This window comes from Olea europaea, unplaced genomic scaffold (assembly GCF_002742605.1).
Source record: "Olea europaea var. sylvestris unplaced genomic scaffold, O_europaea_v1 scaffold3197, whole genome shotgun sequence".
NCBI classification, from domain to species: Eukaryota; Viridiplantae; Streptophyta; class Magnoliopsida; order Lamiales; family Oleaceae; genus Olea; species Olea europaea.
Genome location: NW_019250802.1, coordinates 36,511 through 53,089, shown reverse-complemented (window position 1 = coordinate 53,089; position 16,579 = coordinate 36,511). Strand labels below are relative to the sequence as shown.

The window sequence follows — 16,579 nt, the reverse complement described above, 5'->3', positions numbered from 1 at the left end:
AATACTCAAATTTGTCAGAAACAAGAGGAGAACGCATTGAGAGGCAAGAAATCACATATTGGAGAGGATTTTGAACGCAAGTAACGAAAAATTGCACAAGAATTTTCAAGATTTATCAAGTATTCATAATCCGATGATGTTCTTTCTTCAAGATCTGATGTATTCTTATAGTTTATCAATATTAGGCTAGATTTTCATGTACTAGGAGATCGATGTACCATGTGATTTGATCTTTAATTTTCTAGTTTTACAATTTGACATTAAAGACACGTTTTGATTGTTTTGAATGATTTATATGCAATTTTTGTTTCCGCAATTAAGGGTCCGTATTTGTGTGAGTTTAGGTGGCTCATTATTGCATTCGAGAGAATTGGAATATGTTTGACATAAGATAAATCATCGTATGATCCGATAGGGGATAGAAATATACCACTATGCCCTATGCGAATTTTTAAGTGTTCTCAAGACCGCATGCATTTTTATATATGCACTTGTCATAGAAATATAGGTCGGTGTTATGTAAAAATAGGTTCGACACATCTTGAGAGAGAGTATTGGATAGATTAGAAGCACTGATTCGTTAATAATTTAAGTATGTTGTCACATTGTCAAATTAGGGTTAAAGTGATAATTGTATGGGAAATCGTGATCTTAGTGTTTTTAATTTCCATTGAATACAACCAATTCACACTCTAACATATAATTTGCATTTTAATTCATTAAAATATCGTTTTGCATGCTTGAATTCATTCTAATATTCAATTTTGCATAATTAGGGTTTTCATAAAATCAGGGTTTTCATTTTAAAATTAGAATTTATTTTGGTAGATATTCATATTGAGTAATTCGTTTCGGTTAAGGTTATACTAGGTAAAATTGAACTACTCAATCTTTGTGAGACGATATTTGAACTCTAAAAATTCACTTTATTACTTGTTAACAAACCGTACATTTGTAGTGATTTTAACTGAAAGAAAATATATCATGAACAATTCACACCCCTTGACACAAGTCAAACACTAAACACAAGTAACCTGTACCTGTAAATACCAGTGTACCTGTAAATACCAGGATCTGTGCAACACTAAGATTCGAGCAAGAAGCAGTGAAAAAAAATGTTTCTTTGTGGATGAGAGCTTTTATTTTAGCACCAAATTATTTCCAATTCGTTCCAGTCTGAGCAACAAATGTCATTAAAATCTTTTACACTCAGCAATTTTATTTTATTATATTTATTTATTTATTTATTATTATTATTATTATTTTTTTTTTTATTTTATTTTTACCATAATTCAATATCAGGGAGTCGAGTTCTAAATTCTTCCTGTCCAACAATATTTTACACATCCTACAACTAGACAAACATTCAAGGTAAATTACATTGGAAACAATCCACTTAATTTCATTTTTCTAAATGTCATCAAGATTAAAGAAACAATTAACTATCATTACACGATTCTTCACAGAGTGGTGTCACAGTGGACAATCTAACCCCAAAGGTGACACACAATTTTTATACTGACTCAATTCAAAACTGAAGCCATTATCCGCACCCGTCCTCCATGATTGAATTCCTGTATGCTGACTGATAGTATTGCACCTGAACAACTTTTCGCTCCACTATCTGCATTAAACCATCTAACGAGACTTGAGTCTCATTCTTGAGTTGGATTCCCGACTGCTCCTTTTCACCAATTCAAGTGTCTCTCCATAAGAATGACTGCCCTCACCAACCATGGACAGAGAGTGACCTTTCCTTCACAACTTCTCGTCCAATTCAGAAAGCTGTCAAATACAACATAAATGTCAAAAACAGGACCAATTACTTTAAAATGTCTTTGACTAGAATCACAAATCCAGGACATATTCATTTTGTAACTCAGGAAAACAAGTATATTCAACATTATATATTTTAAATAAAAATAAATAAAAAAATAAAATTATAAGTGCCTTGCTTTGGATTACATATTAAAACACTGTAATTTCGAGAGAGAGATAAAATTTATAGTCTAATTAGAGGAAACAAATCCTTCCATAAATAAGAATCCTTTTAGTGATGGAGGATGATAATATGAACATAAGCAGACTTATTTTTGTGCGTATGAGATGAATAATAAGCATCTTGAAAGCAGCATAACTGCAAGTTCATCATTCTAAAAAACAATGCAACATACTCATCATTATATGAATCAGAAATAATTATAATAAACTTTTAATTTGATGAAGAATTCATGAAAAGCCCTGTGAATAATGCTCAAAGTTGATAATTCAGTAAACCATTAAGTTCATGTCCACCATATCCTTAACTAACATATCATCTATAACGAGAGTGAGAAAATTTAGTAATAATTGCCAAGTTTTGAGTTAAAGTAATTGGATACTTTAAAAGGTAAAGAAACATCAAAAGTCAACTATAATATACAAACAAATTAAAATACTAGTAACAGTCAGAGCATTGCATAAACAACTCTACACATGACCACCAATTAACACAGGAAATTGCAAGCAAGAATTTAGGATAGACCACTACTTGTCAGGTTGCATAATTACAATCCTACAATTGTCAACAGCATAGGATGAAAATCGCAGCCATGTGATTGGTATCCATATCTACATTCAAAGCTGAAAGCTTTACAAAGCAATCCAAACTTTTAAACCAGTCTCATCAATAAATCATCCATTACAGTAGCTCACTACTAAATAAGAACGAGTTTTAATGTTATTCCCTTCTCTTTGTATTTTAACCATATACAGTGGGCTTTTTAACTCTGTCTGACTTAATCAACGCATCAACATATGAGTTACATAAATAAGCATTAGGTATGCACCCATTTGCTTCCATTGAGAAGAGCAATTCATTAGCTTCATGATATCTTCTGGATTTACACAAAGTTTTGATAAAAGCAATGCAAGTAAAATTATCAGGATGCAAATCCAGTGTCAACATGCTTGTAAGAAGCCTTAGCGCCTTCTCAACTTTATTCATTCTACAAAAACTTTGAATTAGAGTATTAAAGGAGTAAACATCGTGCTGTTCCATCATCTTGCATCTTTCTCTATAGTTCCATAGGTTTAGAAACATCCCCCGCAATGCAGAGTGAGTGTATTAAAACATTGTATGTAATAGCATTCAGAGTGACTCCCCACTCTTATCATTTCTGCGGAACACTCGAAAGCATCAATAATCTGGTTCACTTGGCAAAGGCCATCGATTATTGAGTTAAAAGTGAAAATATCCAGTTTAAACCCACGCCAAATGAGCATCAGCAGCAACTCTCGTGCCTTGACGACATATCCAATCTTGCAATGCCCACAATAAGGGTACTATAAGTAACAAGCCTGGGGAGAATATCTCTTTGGCTCATCCTTGTGAAGGTTTCTGATGTTCTGTCCATCATTTTGGCCTTGCAGAAACAATCAATCATCATGTGGTATGAGCATACATTTACAACAAGTCCATCCTGGAGAACCAGACTTAAATATTTATTTCCCGTGCCTTCTCTTCCTGACTTGTACAAAGTTTCGACAAGCGCAACACAAGAATTGAAATCTACCTTCATAACTTGCTTAAGAAAAGAATCAAATATCTGACATGTTTCATCAAGATCCAATCCCTTAATAAAACAGGAAATTGCAATGTTAAATATTGAAATATCAGGATTATAAACTTGTTCTGCAGCCTTTTCAAAAATACAGCTGCATCTCTCGGCATAGAATTATTACAAAGGCAAAAAAGTACGTTATCATAAACCACTTTAGGCAAATCGGGCTCCATATCCACCCATCTCGATAACAACTTAAGTGCTTTATGAGCAGGCACAGAACGAAATACCCAATTCACAAGTGATCTATATGTCACATCATTCAGTTTTACATTCCCTTTCTTCATTCTATCAAGAAACCCAAAAGCCTCGTCTACTCTTTTGGTATTGCAATACCCATCTATTAAGATGGTATAAGTAAACACAATGGTTGAATATTTAACCCCTTCATTTGTTTACTAAGCAAAGAGCCTCATCTACCACACCAATCTTACAGACTCCATGGATGAGGATGTTATATGTAAACCTATCAGGAACATAAACATACACCTCCATTTACTGAAACTTAAGGTAAGCCACTCTAGCGAATTCGACTTCAGCAATGCATCAATCAACGCATTATACAACCTAGTACTAGGAGTAAGGCCCAGATAAGAAATCTGATCAAAAAAATCCTGAGAAACTTTGCACCAACAGTTCCTAATGTCCTCTATCAATTCTGCAGACAATAAAACCGGGCCTTTCCTATAAAGGGAATTGCCTAAAACACAGAGAATCAGATGATTATTCGTGAATTGGGGGCAGATATTTGAAACCTAAATATAAAATCTAAGAAGGTGTAATGGATTTTCTTGATTTTGCAAAATACTAAGTATAACCCGAGTACTCAACATGGTCCCATTGTCCTTAAATTCATGGCTTAGCAGCAAAAACCAATCTTTTTCTTGATAGAACTTCAGCAAAGTATTGATGATCAGGGCATTCCATCAAATTTGTGCTCATTACTAGAAATGTGAGTTCGTGAATCTGAAATTGATTTAAAGTTTGAGTCTTTGAATTGAGGCTTACCTGTATCAAATATGTAGATATTTCTGGCTTTTTGACCAAGATTGATCAAAGAGCTGAAAATTGAGGGTTTCGAATTTTGAAGTTGTTTCTGCTTGTGAATTCGAAGGTTTGGAATTGCAAGTGACGCCCTAGATGCCAAAGATGAGAACTTTCTCATGGTCTCCATGAGACCATCGCCAATTGAGGTTTGCCTGACTGCTATTACAATTTTCCCTTTTTTTTTTTTTTTATTTGATACAAATTAGAAAAGAGTAAAATATTTATTTTAATAATAAGTAAGAATTACTATATAAAAAGAGTTACACTTGAATACAAAGTAATGCTATGTATTATCGCATCACTAGCATACAACATTATTCAGAGTATAACGAAAAATGTTACTAGATGTAGGAAAGAACAATTTGTGACCTACAAAAAAGATCAACTATTTCGTGTTTAAATTTGAGGAGAGGAAACCACTTCCTTCTTGAACTTTGTGAAATGGGATGGTTTACTTCGGATTTATATCAACTAGAAAAATAAAATTCTTTGTTCAATTTTATTTTTGCATCAACAACTAATAAAAATTTGATTGTAAATATGTGTTTCCCTTTGAGGCTTGAACTCATGTATATATATATATATATATATATATATATAAATTGAGAATTTGAAGAGTTATTACTTGTTTCATTCATTAAGGAAATTTGTTGCATTATTTAAAAAGAAAAATGCTATTTATGTCCATTATAGATATTATCCATCTATGTGACATGTAATCTGCTATGAAATATGAGGTCAATTAAATGTATAAATATGAGACTCATTTGATCAATCTTATCATATAATATCATATCGTCATATATATATATATATATATATATATATATAAATTGAGAATTTGAAGAGTTATTACTTGTTTCATTCATTAAGGAAATTTGTTGCATTATTTAAAAAGAAAAATGCTATTTATGTCCATTATAGATATTATCCATCTATGTGACATGTAATCTGCTATGAAATATGAGGTCAATTAAATGTATAAATATGAGACTCATTTGATCAATCTTATCATATAATATCATATCGTCATATAATGATGATCTCTTATGGAGATAAATTATATTAATTACTCATTTAAAAATGTTATGATAGCTCGAAGTTTTTAGAAATTTGGATGGATGACATTTATTTTTTTTCAACAAGTCTACACAAAAGATTCGTCCATTTAACAATCATACATACATTACATTATATATGTGTGTATTAGGCATGAAAAAGTATTGCTATTCTTCTATTTTATTCACATTAAACCCAACTACATTAACTTTCGATGCAATCTAGAGATGACAAGAAGATCCAATCGTCTTGTGGCAGGCATGTAGTTTTGATTACTTATAAACCATAATGTTGTCTTAAATACAACAAACCAATACACTTAGGATCTGCCATAGTTGTCCCTTCCAGATGTACAAGCAGGCTTTCGAGGTGGTAGTTGCTGGTGTGGTGTTCTCTGCACAGTGATTATGTTAATTATATCATTCAATTAATAACGAATAAATACTTTTAAGTGCTTATTCGGACAGTACGTAATGCCCAATAGGGTCGGGAAAAAAGCTTGCTCTTAATAGTCTTAGCATACTGTTAGTACATAATCTTAGCTATTTAATTATGGAAAATGCTCTTCTACCATACCTGTAAAAGGTCTAGTAGAGGCCTCCTCTCCCATTTTCTCTCATCTCGATGGGCCCCATGATTAAAAAAAATACCCCCCCAAAACCCACCCCACCCCAAACTGTGAGAGAGGCTGCACTATCAGGCCTCTTACAAATCTAGTAGTGTAGCATGGTCGATTTAATTATTGACTTAACCAAAAAAAAAATAAAATTATATTACCTCTAATTTTGGTTGTAATGTCTCTATAACCACCATTGATTGTTGATCAACTCCTGCACCTTGCTGATAATTTAAACCATGCATTATACTTAAATGGGTGTATTTAATATTTATTGATTTTGAGTCTATTTCAACATTCAAAATCATAATTAGTGAAATATAATAAAATTCTTCATTGAATTCATAATAAAAGTTATGAAATACTCCATTGGGTTGTTAAAATGTGTATTCACTTTAAAAATAAAGAAGAAATATTTATGCAAGGCTTAGAATGTGAGTGTGTGTGTGTATAATTTTATTAATTATTTAACAATAAAATGCTAAAATGACTTTTGGAGTTAATACCTTGCATAAAGCCCAGTCAGCCGAGTCAAAGAAGGCACGTTCATGATCCTGCGTACATGTATTAAACCATTTATAGAAGTAAAATATATAAGATTTTAACTTCGACTTCCTTTTCATATGTTCCAATATCATAAGCTATTTGATTTAAATTAAGAAAAATCAATCATGTGTATAAAACAGAAAAAAAAAAAAACCAAATTATAAAAAAGAAAAGAAAAAAGACCACGTGACCAAAGCGTGTTCGTTTTGGCAATAATATATCATCCAACAAAATTTATGAAAATTTTACTTACCTTAGAGATTAGAGGTTTCTTTTTTGGCATTAGGCCTGCATATTTCTTATCAATTGAAGCAACCTGTCATAGAAAATTCATAAAAAGATATTCAAGAGATTAAATTAAATGGTAATTTTGAAAAAAAAAAAAAAGTGTTTAAAAACCTTAATTCTCTTCGAAAGTTAGTAACCTAACAAATCAAGTTGTTATTGACTACTTTTAATGAGTTAAATGAATTTTAGCTTCATGCCTAACTCGGATAGGGTTGCATTTTAAATGTATTTTCGCTAAGATATTTTATCGTTCGACCAAGAAAATTCTCAAATTTAATTGTTTGATAATTGTACTTCAATATTTTACTTTAATAACGAAAAATAAGTTACGTAATTTTACAGTTGAACAATCGTTCTGACTCAACCACATTGATTGCTGGCCAACGTCATGAAAGATGGAAAGAGATAGATTGAAATCATAAAATTAATGCATCATTTATTATGTTAGTTCTAGACAAATTAGTTCTAGAGTAAATAAAAGCATTCTTGTAGAGAAAAAAAATAATCTGAAGACACGTAAAAATATCACGAGGAGTTAATACTGAAACACGTATACTCATACATGCACACATTCATCGATTCATTTACATTATAATCAACTTAAGAGCCTGTTTAGGAGTGATTTTAAAAATTGATTTTTTGATAGTTAGGAGAAAAGTTGGGTCCACATGTGAGAGAAAAAATCAAATATAACAGTTGGAATAGTGAAATAACGGTCAAAAAATCAATTTTTTGAAGGAAAAAATCACTCCCAAATAGGCTCTACATATGTTAGCAATTGCTCACAAAATCATACATTTTATGAAACCAAAATTTAACATAGTTTTGGCAATGGATTGAAATGGATAGAACGATCTAATTTATAAATGATGAGACTCAAGTGATCAAAACCTTGGAATTCATGCTTGAATTTGTATAATTCCAATATAAGTTTCTATGGACATCAAGTAATGGTTTATATTTTCTAAGTTATAAGTGATATGAGAAAGAAAAAATATTGGAAAGTTAAAAGCTCATACACATTAATGAACACGGCTAAATACTTTACCGTCTATGTTACCTGATGAACCATGATTTGTTTTAAGGAATACCTTGTCGTCTGAGGATGATGCATTATACCCTTCACTTCTGTTGTAATCTGCCATCTAATCACCCTATCATATTACTCAAAGTCAGTACCATATGAAAAGTCTGTGAAATGGCTTAGAATATGGAACATCTATATTATGAAAGGGATAAGATAGAATTGCAAGAGGGGGAAAATGGTCAGAAATCAAATAACTAGGCCAAAACAAAAAATAAATAAATAAATAAAAAATGATAGAAATTAAGCAGAATTGGAAAATGGACAAAGAATCTGATATTACCTTCGGTGGAGGAAACTAAAGAAACAAGCAAAGTAAGAGGGGAATAGGTAGAAGAGAAGGAAGAAAAAGATTAGATTTATATTGGGAGGTGGAAGTTTGGAGAGTTGAGTAAGAAGGTAAAACAAGAATATGTATATAGCCCCCAACAAGTTAATGCTAACAAACTAGAAACGATTGGTTGGGAAATGGGGGAGTTAATTGTTCTAATGGTCACTGAATTTTGGTCCATGTCTTTGATTGATCACCTAAGTTCAAAATGTTGAGTTTTGGTCATTGAATTTAGGTCCATGTCTTCGATTACTCATTGAAGTTTAAAAATATCAAGTTTTGCCATTGAACTTTAAAAAATATTGTACATTACTCACTATAAACTCCACATTTTCTAAAATTCAATATTTATGTTGTTGAGTAACCTACAACATTTTTCAAAATCAATGGTCAAAAATTGACATTTCAAAATTCAGTGAGCAATCGAAGATATTGACTTAAATTTGTTGACCAAAACTCGACATTTTTAAATTTCAGTATCCAATCAAAGATATGAATCTAAGTTCAGTGACCATTGGAACAATTAATTCGAACAGAGGATAGAAGTTTAAGAGGGGTTGAGATTTTAATAAATTTTAATAAATCTCGTCAACTTGAATAAATTTTCACAAAATCCATAAGCATCTCATTAAAAATTGTGAAATTTCAAAAGATTTTGTTATTTGTATTTATAAGCTTGAAATACATGAAAATCTTTTAAAATCATTCTATAAATGAAATCCTTATAAATTCTTAAGTTATTGAGGATGCCTAAATTTTAAGGATTCCATTCAAAAATCATTAAATTTTCAATTGGGAACACTTAAATTTTAATGGATTTCCTTAAAATTTATTAGAATATCAATTGGGGACATCTAAATTTAAAAAGATTTTTAAATTTCATCAAAATTTCAATTAAGGGACTAAATCAGCTCGAGTTATTTTTGGAGTGATCGCTTGTACTTTTCTATAGGTCGATCCAAACGAGCAAGTGCACAAAATTGTGAGTCAAGTATATGGATACCACTAGACCCATCACGTCATTTTACAGGCTTTAGATCGATTGGTTTGAACTTCACTAACCGTTCAAGCTATCCTTAAAATTAAATGTGAGACTATTTATTGTGCATATTTTAATAAATGGTGAAAATACAAAAAGCATTAGGGTTTTTATTCCTCAAATTAAATGGTACAAATATAGAACTATATTAATTATATGTGTATATTGTTTGTTAAATTATGTTGCACAAATCTAAAAATCACTTTTGTTAAAGTGAGTTCAACAATATAACTCCTTTTCATTTTCACTTTTTTCGGTTCTTTTATGGTTATGTTCAAATCCAATATTAGAAATAATGTTTTTCATCACCTAATTTAATGATCAAATGTCACGTTCCAAATATATAAATCTTAAAATCAATTCAAAGATATCAATTTTATAGCATTTATGAGATGAAACAACATAATTCATTTCAACTGTTACAGATCAAATACACTTTTGTAAAATTATAACAAATACTTAGCGTTATAAGTACAAAGCTTATGTAATTTTTCCCAATCCCACTAATGTATTAGTAATTAAGACTTGATTTCTTCCGTAGAAGCAATGAAAGAAGTCAAATGTTCAGTATGACAGTATGTCACCAATATGAAGATTATGCCCACCCAACAAAATTCTTCGAATTCTGCCATGCTTGAATGCTTGCACACATCAATATCAACCATAACTCTCTTTTGACCCACTACTACATGAACTTTTTTGAATGCAACTTACTGTTCTTCCGATGAATGTTTTCCGGTTAAAAGTGTTTGAATCCAATGTTTTCCACATCAACGTGTACACTCGAAATGAGTGAATCACACTATGGTGTGACCCTTACATCATGGCTTAGCATGGTAGAATTTTTGGATGTGTTTAAGGTTGTAAGAAGAATTGAAATGTGGAAATTACATACAACCAGTATTTTAAACTTTTCAATTCTAAATTAAGATGTACAAGCTTTTTTTTTTTTTTTAAAAACAAATCAGATGGTAATTAAATTTTTAATAATTTAATTTTTATAAAAATAAAGTTAAACACCCACCCACACCCAGATTCCAATTCCCAAACCCTAAATCTCTCTCTCTCTCTCTCTCTCTCTCTCTCTCCCCTATCTTGGCCCTCGTTATTTTTCCTTCTCTCTCTACGATAGAGGGCACAACATTTACCACTAGATGCGGCGGTGATTGTCGCTGGGAATTGGGCAAGATCTATCACCCTTTTCTTCAGATTTTGGCGAGGAGCTACTCCAAGAAATGTTGATGTGGCGGCATCATGAGCGACGTCGCTCAAAGAGCGAGGTCACTCAAAGCAGTTACGCAGCGACGACGGCGCCGACTGCGTGCATTGCCACTGCAGCCCAAGTCGTAGGTTGGCGGAGTTGCAGTGACGGGTTTAGTTTTTTGATCTTTTGCCTCCGTGGTGGTTTTTGAAGGTGGTGTTTATTGTCATCGTCGTTGTTGTGGTAATGATGGGTGTGACTTTTCGATCTACTGCCGTCGTGGAGGTTTTTAGTGGTGGTGTTGGTTATTGTCGTCGTCGTTGCAGTGGTTGTCATTGTCCCTATTATTGCAGCTGTGATTTTCGATTTGTTTTGTGATGGTGTTGTCGGGATCTGGGAAAATGTCGAGATCTGCTGCAGCGACGAACGACATTGCAGTAATAATGTGAGCTGGTGGCAATTTTCATGAGGGGATGGCAATGCTAATTATTTTTTGAGGCATTTTGAAGATTGTCCATTTTAGGGGTGTGAGTTGAGAAGTGTCATATTTTGATAATCGTCGCAAAAAATGTCCAATTTTCATATCAAATTGTCTGTTTTACCCTCATGAAAAGATTAAGCAATCTTATATCAATTTGACACAATTTTTAAGAAGAGCAAATAGTTTTTATGAGAAGTCAAAATAATGTTGTTATTAGTGAGTTCACTTGTCTACATTTTTAATTAAATTTTAATCAATTATTTTAAAACAAATGAAAAAGAAGTAGAATTTCCATTAAAAAATACAAAGGAATATATGATTTCAACTCTAAAGAAATCATTTTATTTCATGTGGAGATTTACCGTCGTCGAAATTTGAAGTTGATTAGGTTCTCATCATTTCTCGGTCGAAAGTATATTTCTTTGAACTCTCATTTTTTTTTGATAAATTGTATTTAGTAGTTGTTATATATGTTTAAATCTCATTTTTTTGATAATGTATTTTTTCACTTCAATAGATGAAATTATCTAAATACAGAGTAGATATTTGTTGTATCATTTATCTTAAATAGTTTAGTTAGATAATATACTTCTATATTTAGAATATCATTTATGCTAGAATAAATTTTTGCAAAAATGGTGGTTGAAGTTGAAGAAAATGTTAAATGCATGAAATCTCGTCATTTCATTCTTGACAATTTATAAATATCGATAATGATAGTATAATTGTCGTTCTCAACATTTATAAATATCGAGAATGATATTTATACTATCATTATCGATACTGTCAAATGTTGACAATAACATTAAAAATTTGACTAAGTTGGGAAAATTTTGTGTATAGTGTTTCACTTATTGCATGCAGGTAGCATCTTCGTTTTCAATTTTCGTTAGTGACTGAGATTATTGTTGTTTATGGTATGCAAATATGGGAGATGTTAAGAGATTTGTTGTTTTGTATGGTGGTAGATTCCTCAACATGGACGATGGGTGGAAGTGGTTAGGGAACCGAACAACATCAATTGTTGTTTGACATGGTATTATAAATGAAGAGCTTGAACATAAATTATTTGAGAAGCTAAATATTGACAGAATGAAACTCCGAATTCAATTGAAATTTACAATTCCGAACATGAATATATCTCCTGCTAATGTAGCCGACGATGAGGATATGCAATGGTTTATGTCTGTTCACACAGAAGCGGCGTTGTGTGTAATTGCAGATGAATATAATGCCGGAGAGCACGAATTGCATGTTGAAGTTGAGCATTTCTCACCAATAGAAGATGCATTGTGTGGAAGCGACGAAGTCGGTATGTGCGAACTACAAGAGCCACGAACAATTGATAATACGGACGAAGGTTTAGGTGAAGGGAATTTGTTAATTCGAAATGCAATTCAGTCGATTGATGAAGAGGACATTGTGGAGAATCAGATATTCTTTAGCAAGTAACAGTTACACACAAGGCTTCAACTTAAGGTTTTGAAAGAGAAGTTTCATTTCAAAGTTAAAATGTCGAATCCTAGATCTCTTACTGTGTGTTGTGTCGATACTACATGTCATTGGCTAGTGCGAACTTCTAAGATAAAAACTTTAGAAATATTTAAGATTCGAAAATACATACCTGAGCACACATGTTCTTTAGACATTCGACGAAATACACAAATTTACTCAAGAAATGCAGTAATTGGGCATCACATAATGCGAAGGTTGGACGATGCAAACCAATCATACGTTCATGCGGTATTATTGGGGATATGGAACATGAGTTTGGTGTATGGATTACTTACAACAAAGCATGGAGGGCTAAAGAGAACGGACTTCGATTTCTTTGTGGTATACCCAAAGAAAGTTTTCAGAAATTGCCATCATACTGTCACGTGTTTACGAAGAAAAATCCAGGAGCTATTGCACACATTGAACTCGACTCGAATAACAGGTTCTTGTATTTCTTCTTAGCGTTCGGGCCGAATGTATGTGGTTTTCGAGAGTACATGAGATCAGTAATTTGTGTTGATTGAAGTCATTTAAAAGGCCAGTATAAGGGAACACTACTAGTAGCTACAGAGCAAGATGCTAACCTACAAATATCATTATGGTATTAGTTCTTCGCGAAATTGAAAGAAGTCGTTGATAATTCAAACCAGCTAGTGTTTGTGTCGGACAGGAAGAAGAGTATTAAGCGGGCAATTACAAGGTTGTTCTCGCTTTCTCACCACGGTGCCTGCATCTTACATATTGAAAAAAAATTTATTGCTAGGTATAGCAGTAGCAATGTCATATTCTTGTTCAAGCGAGCAGTACTAGCATACAACCTATCGAAACTTGATCAGTTAATAACACAGATAATAACCATTTGATCGTCAATGACATTTTACTTGGAACGTGTTAGTATATCCACTTGGTCACGGGCAAATTTTGTTGATAATCGGTACAACGTTATGACGAATAATATTGCGGAGTCACTAAATTCAGTCCTAAGGCGACAACGAAGTTTTCCTATAACCTCGTTGGTCGAAAATATTACGTTATTGATGCAACGATAGTCCTACGAGAGAAAAAGTACATTAACCAAATGTAGTACGACCGTGACACTAAAAATTGATGATGAATTGAGAAAATCATTCGAGGCCGGTGCAACCTTAAGAGTACGAAATTTAGACGAACTCGTTTTTGAGGTAGTTATAACTACCGAACTTTGTACTGTCGACCTTATAGGTAACACATGTTCATATCAAGAGTTTCAGATGTGACATATCTCATGTTCACATGCACCCCGAGCTGCTTGCACAAAAGCAAAATATTGTATGACTTGTGCTCCCCTTACTATACCACAGAATGTTGGCGAGCTGTGTACAACGAAGTTCTTCACCCTGTTGGCTGAGAGTCAGATTGGGTTGTTCCTCAATCTATCCATTCTATTTAAGTTTTGTCCCTGAATATACGTAGAGCACCAAGTCGACCTCTTACCCAATGTCAACTATCAAGAATTAAAATGTCAACTTTGACACGAAAATGCGGCCGATGTGGGGGTTCTGGATATAACAGGCAAACATGTCAGAACTTGACGCCTTTAAGTGACATGTATGCTTGAATGACATTGTGTATTCCTATTGTCAAATGCCCTGATGACATGGATTATCAATATTTTGAATATATTTTTGTGTATTTCTTGCTTTATATCTTAGTTGTTCATCTTTTGTTTTAAATATTTTTGAATATATTTTTGACTTTTACTTCTTCCTGTTTCTTTTTTCGTTCTCTCTTCATTGCACTTATTTGCAATTGTTTATTCTAAAATTAAGCTCGTAATACATTCTCAATCCTTTATACGGATTCATCCATTTTTTGTGATTTTTCTCTTATATTACCCTTGTCGTTCAAAATTTTATAGCGCACGAACAGGAAAATTCGTAAGTGCATTTCACTAAGTACAAACAAGACTTAATTTTAGAATGTCGTAATGAATACAAACAAGAAAGCCCAGGTTTGTGGATAATTAAAAACAAGGGAAATGGTGATCACATATATTCTTATGAACATTTCATTACGATATCATTTCGTTCATCATATAAGTGAACAATCATATATCTAATTAATCACTGAAATTTTCTTAATCATTGTAAACACAATGTGGTAATGGATACAAAAGCAACCCATGAATGACTCGTTCTGCTAAGTCATTGGAGCAAACAAAATGGTAATCACAACAAAAGGAAGCCATAACTCTAATGCATGTCGTAGACGATTATTATACAAAATGGTGATCACCCCAAAAAATATCTATCACATATATGGATTTTATAGCACTAGTATATGTACGTAAACATTTCATTTAAGATGATTGCATCTTCTACACATCCTCCACCACGGACAAAGAGGACATATCACTGTTATACTCCTCGTCAGAGCTTACGATGATCACGTCTTCATTTTCGACGGGAACTGCTCCAACATTTTCATCCAAAAACACATGATGTGCTTCCGGTTGGACCTCTAGTGGGACGATCTCACGGTGAATTTGAATTGGTTCAATTTCGTCGATTAGATTCAAAAAAGGAATAGGTTGAAGGCAAACCCTATGATGGCGGTTCAAAGGTTAATGAACATATGGAACAAAGGCATTACTTTCAACATCCGAGTCTGAGTCTCTAATGATCGGGTTGTCCGTGAAAGACCCGGGGAGTCGAAAGTGATAGTAACATCAATATAAAGAGTATGTTGAGTTGATGAAGACATAATCAATGGAAGAACTAACTAGTGCTATGAATTTGTTAAATTTTTGTCTGTGTATATTCTAGTAAAGTCCAGCCTTTTATAGTGGAGATCTGTTGAATGCATGAGAAAATATCTCATCAACCAATATGGTTGAAGTCATTCATGATGATTATTTTATTACTTTTTTTTCACGTCAATATGGTTGAGAATGTACTTGTGCTTGGCATACCAATTTTAATTGCTATAGTAATTATAAACCTGCTTGCTACAGTTTTTGCAGTTAATACTCCAATTGGTTGCCTTAACTCTTCATTAAAATTGGTTGGATCATATTTATCTTGACATTTGATGCCTTTATCGACATTTGGAATGTCGTTATCGACATTAAATAGTTGTTAATCTCGACACTTGACATTAAAGTTCTAGAACGACACTTGGACCAAAAGAGGAGATTTCTCTACATGTCAACAATTTCCTGACATTTGATATGTCATTATCGACATTACATAGCTGTGAATCTTGACCCTTGATATTTCATTTCTAGAATGACAGTTCGCGAACATATTACATACCATCATATAAACCAAAATATACAAACCACTGTGTAAATCAAAATACATATTACGTACCACCACATAAACCAAAATACATGTTACGTACCACCACATAAAACAAAATACATATTGCAAACCGGCATATAAACCAGAATATGCAAACCATTGTGTAAACCAAAATACATATTACGTACCACGAAATAAACCAAAATACACATTGCAAAACCACCATATAAACCAAAATATGCGAACCTCTAAATTCGAATCAACCTGAAGTTCATATCCAATTACCATTATGTGACGTCAACCAAAATACACAGACTACGCATCCTTCTTACCCATCTTGTAACCAAATCGGGTGTATGGTGTCTTTGTGTTCGCACTAGCCTTCTTCACCCTCAACGATTGATGTCTATGTGTAGGTGGATCAGTTTCCATCAATGGTCCAATAATGACGCTATCATAAACCGGCTGATCATCAATGGACACACCAACTGTAGCTACAATGGCTGG

The 16,579-nt window shown here is 32.7% G+C and overlaps 1 protein-coding gene and 1 long non-coding RNA gene across 3 annotated transcripts; both read right to left on the bottom strand.

The window, feature by feature from the left end:
* Window positions 1-1,396: 1,396 nt before the first annotated feature.
* Window positions 1,397-4,846, bottom strand: LOC111385531. Its single transcript, XR_002701075.1, has 2 exons — window positions 4,611-4,846; window positions 1,397-1,785 (listed from the first exon to the last, which is right to left on the bottom strand). It is a non-coding gene; the product is annotated as an uncharacterized LOC111385531 (long non-coding RNA).
* A 951-nt stretch (window positions 4,847-5,797) lies between these two features.
* Window positions 5,798-8,618, bottom strand: LOC111385535. Of its 2 annotated transcripts, XM_023009932.1 has the most exons (6): window positions 8,526-8,618; window positions 8,250-8,312; window positions 7,124-7,186; window positions 6,831-6,878; window positions 6,486-6,548; window positions 5,798-6,102 (listed from the first exon to the last, which is right to left on the bottom strand). In XM_023009932.1, exons 2-6 carry the CDS (start codon window positions 8,301-8,303, stop codon window positions 6,028-6,030), a joined length of 303 nt encoding a protein of 100 aa, XP_022865700.1. In that variant the 5' UTR covers window positions 8,304-8,312; window positions 8,526-8,618; the 3' UTR covers window positions 5,798-6,027. The 2 variants fall into 2 exon arrangements, with proteins under 2 accessions (XP_022865700.1, XP_022865701.1); XM_023009933.1 differs by lacking the exon at window positions 8,526-8,618 and having other exon boundaries at window positions 8,250-8,416.
* Window positions 8,619-16,579: the final 7,961 nt, after the last annotated feature.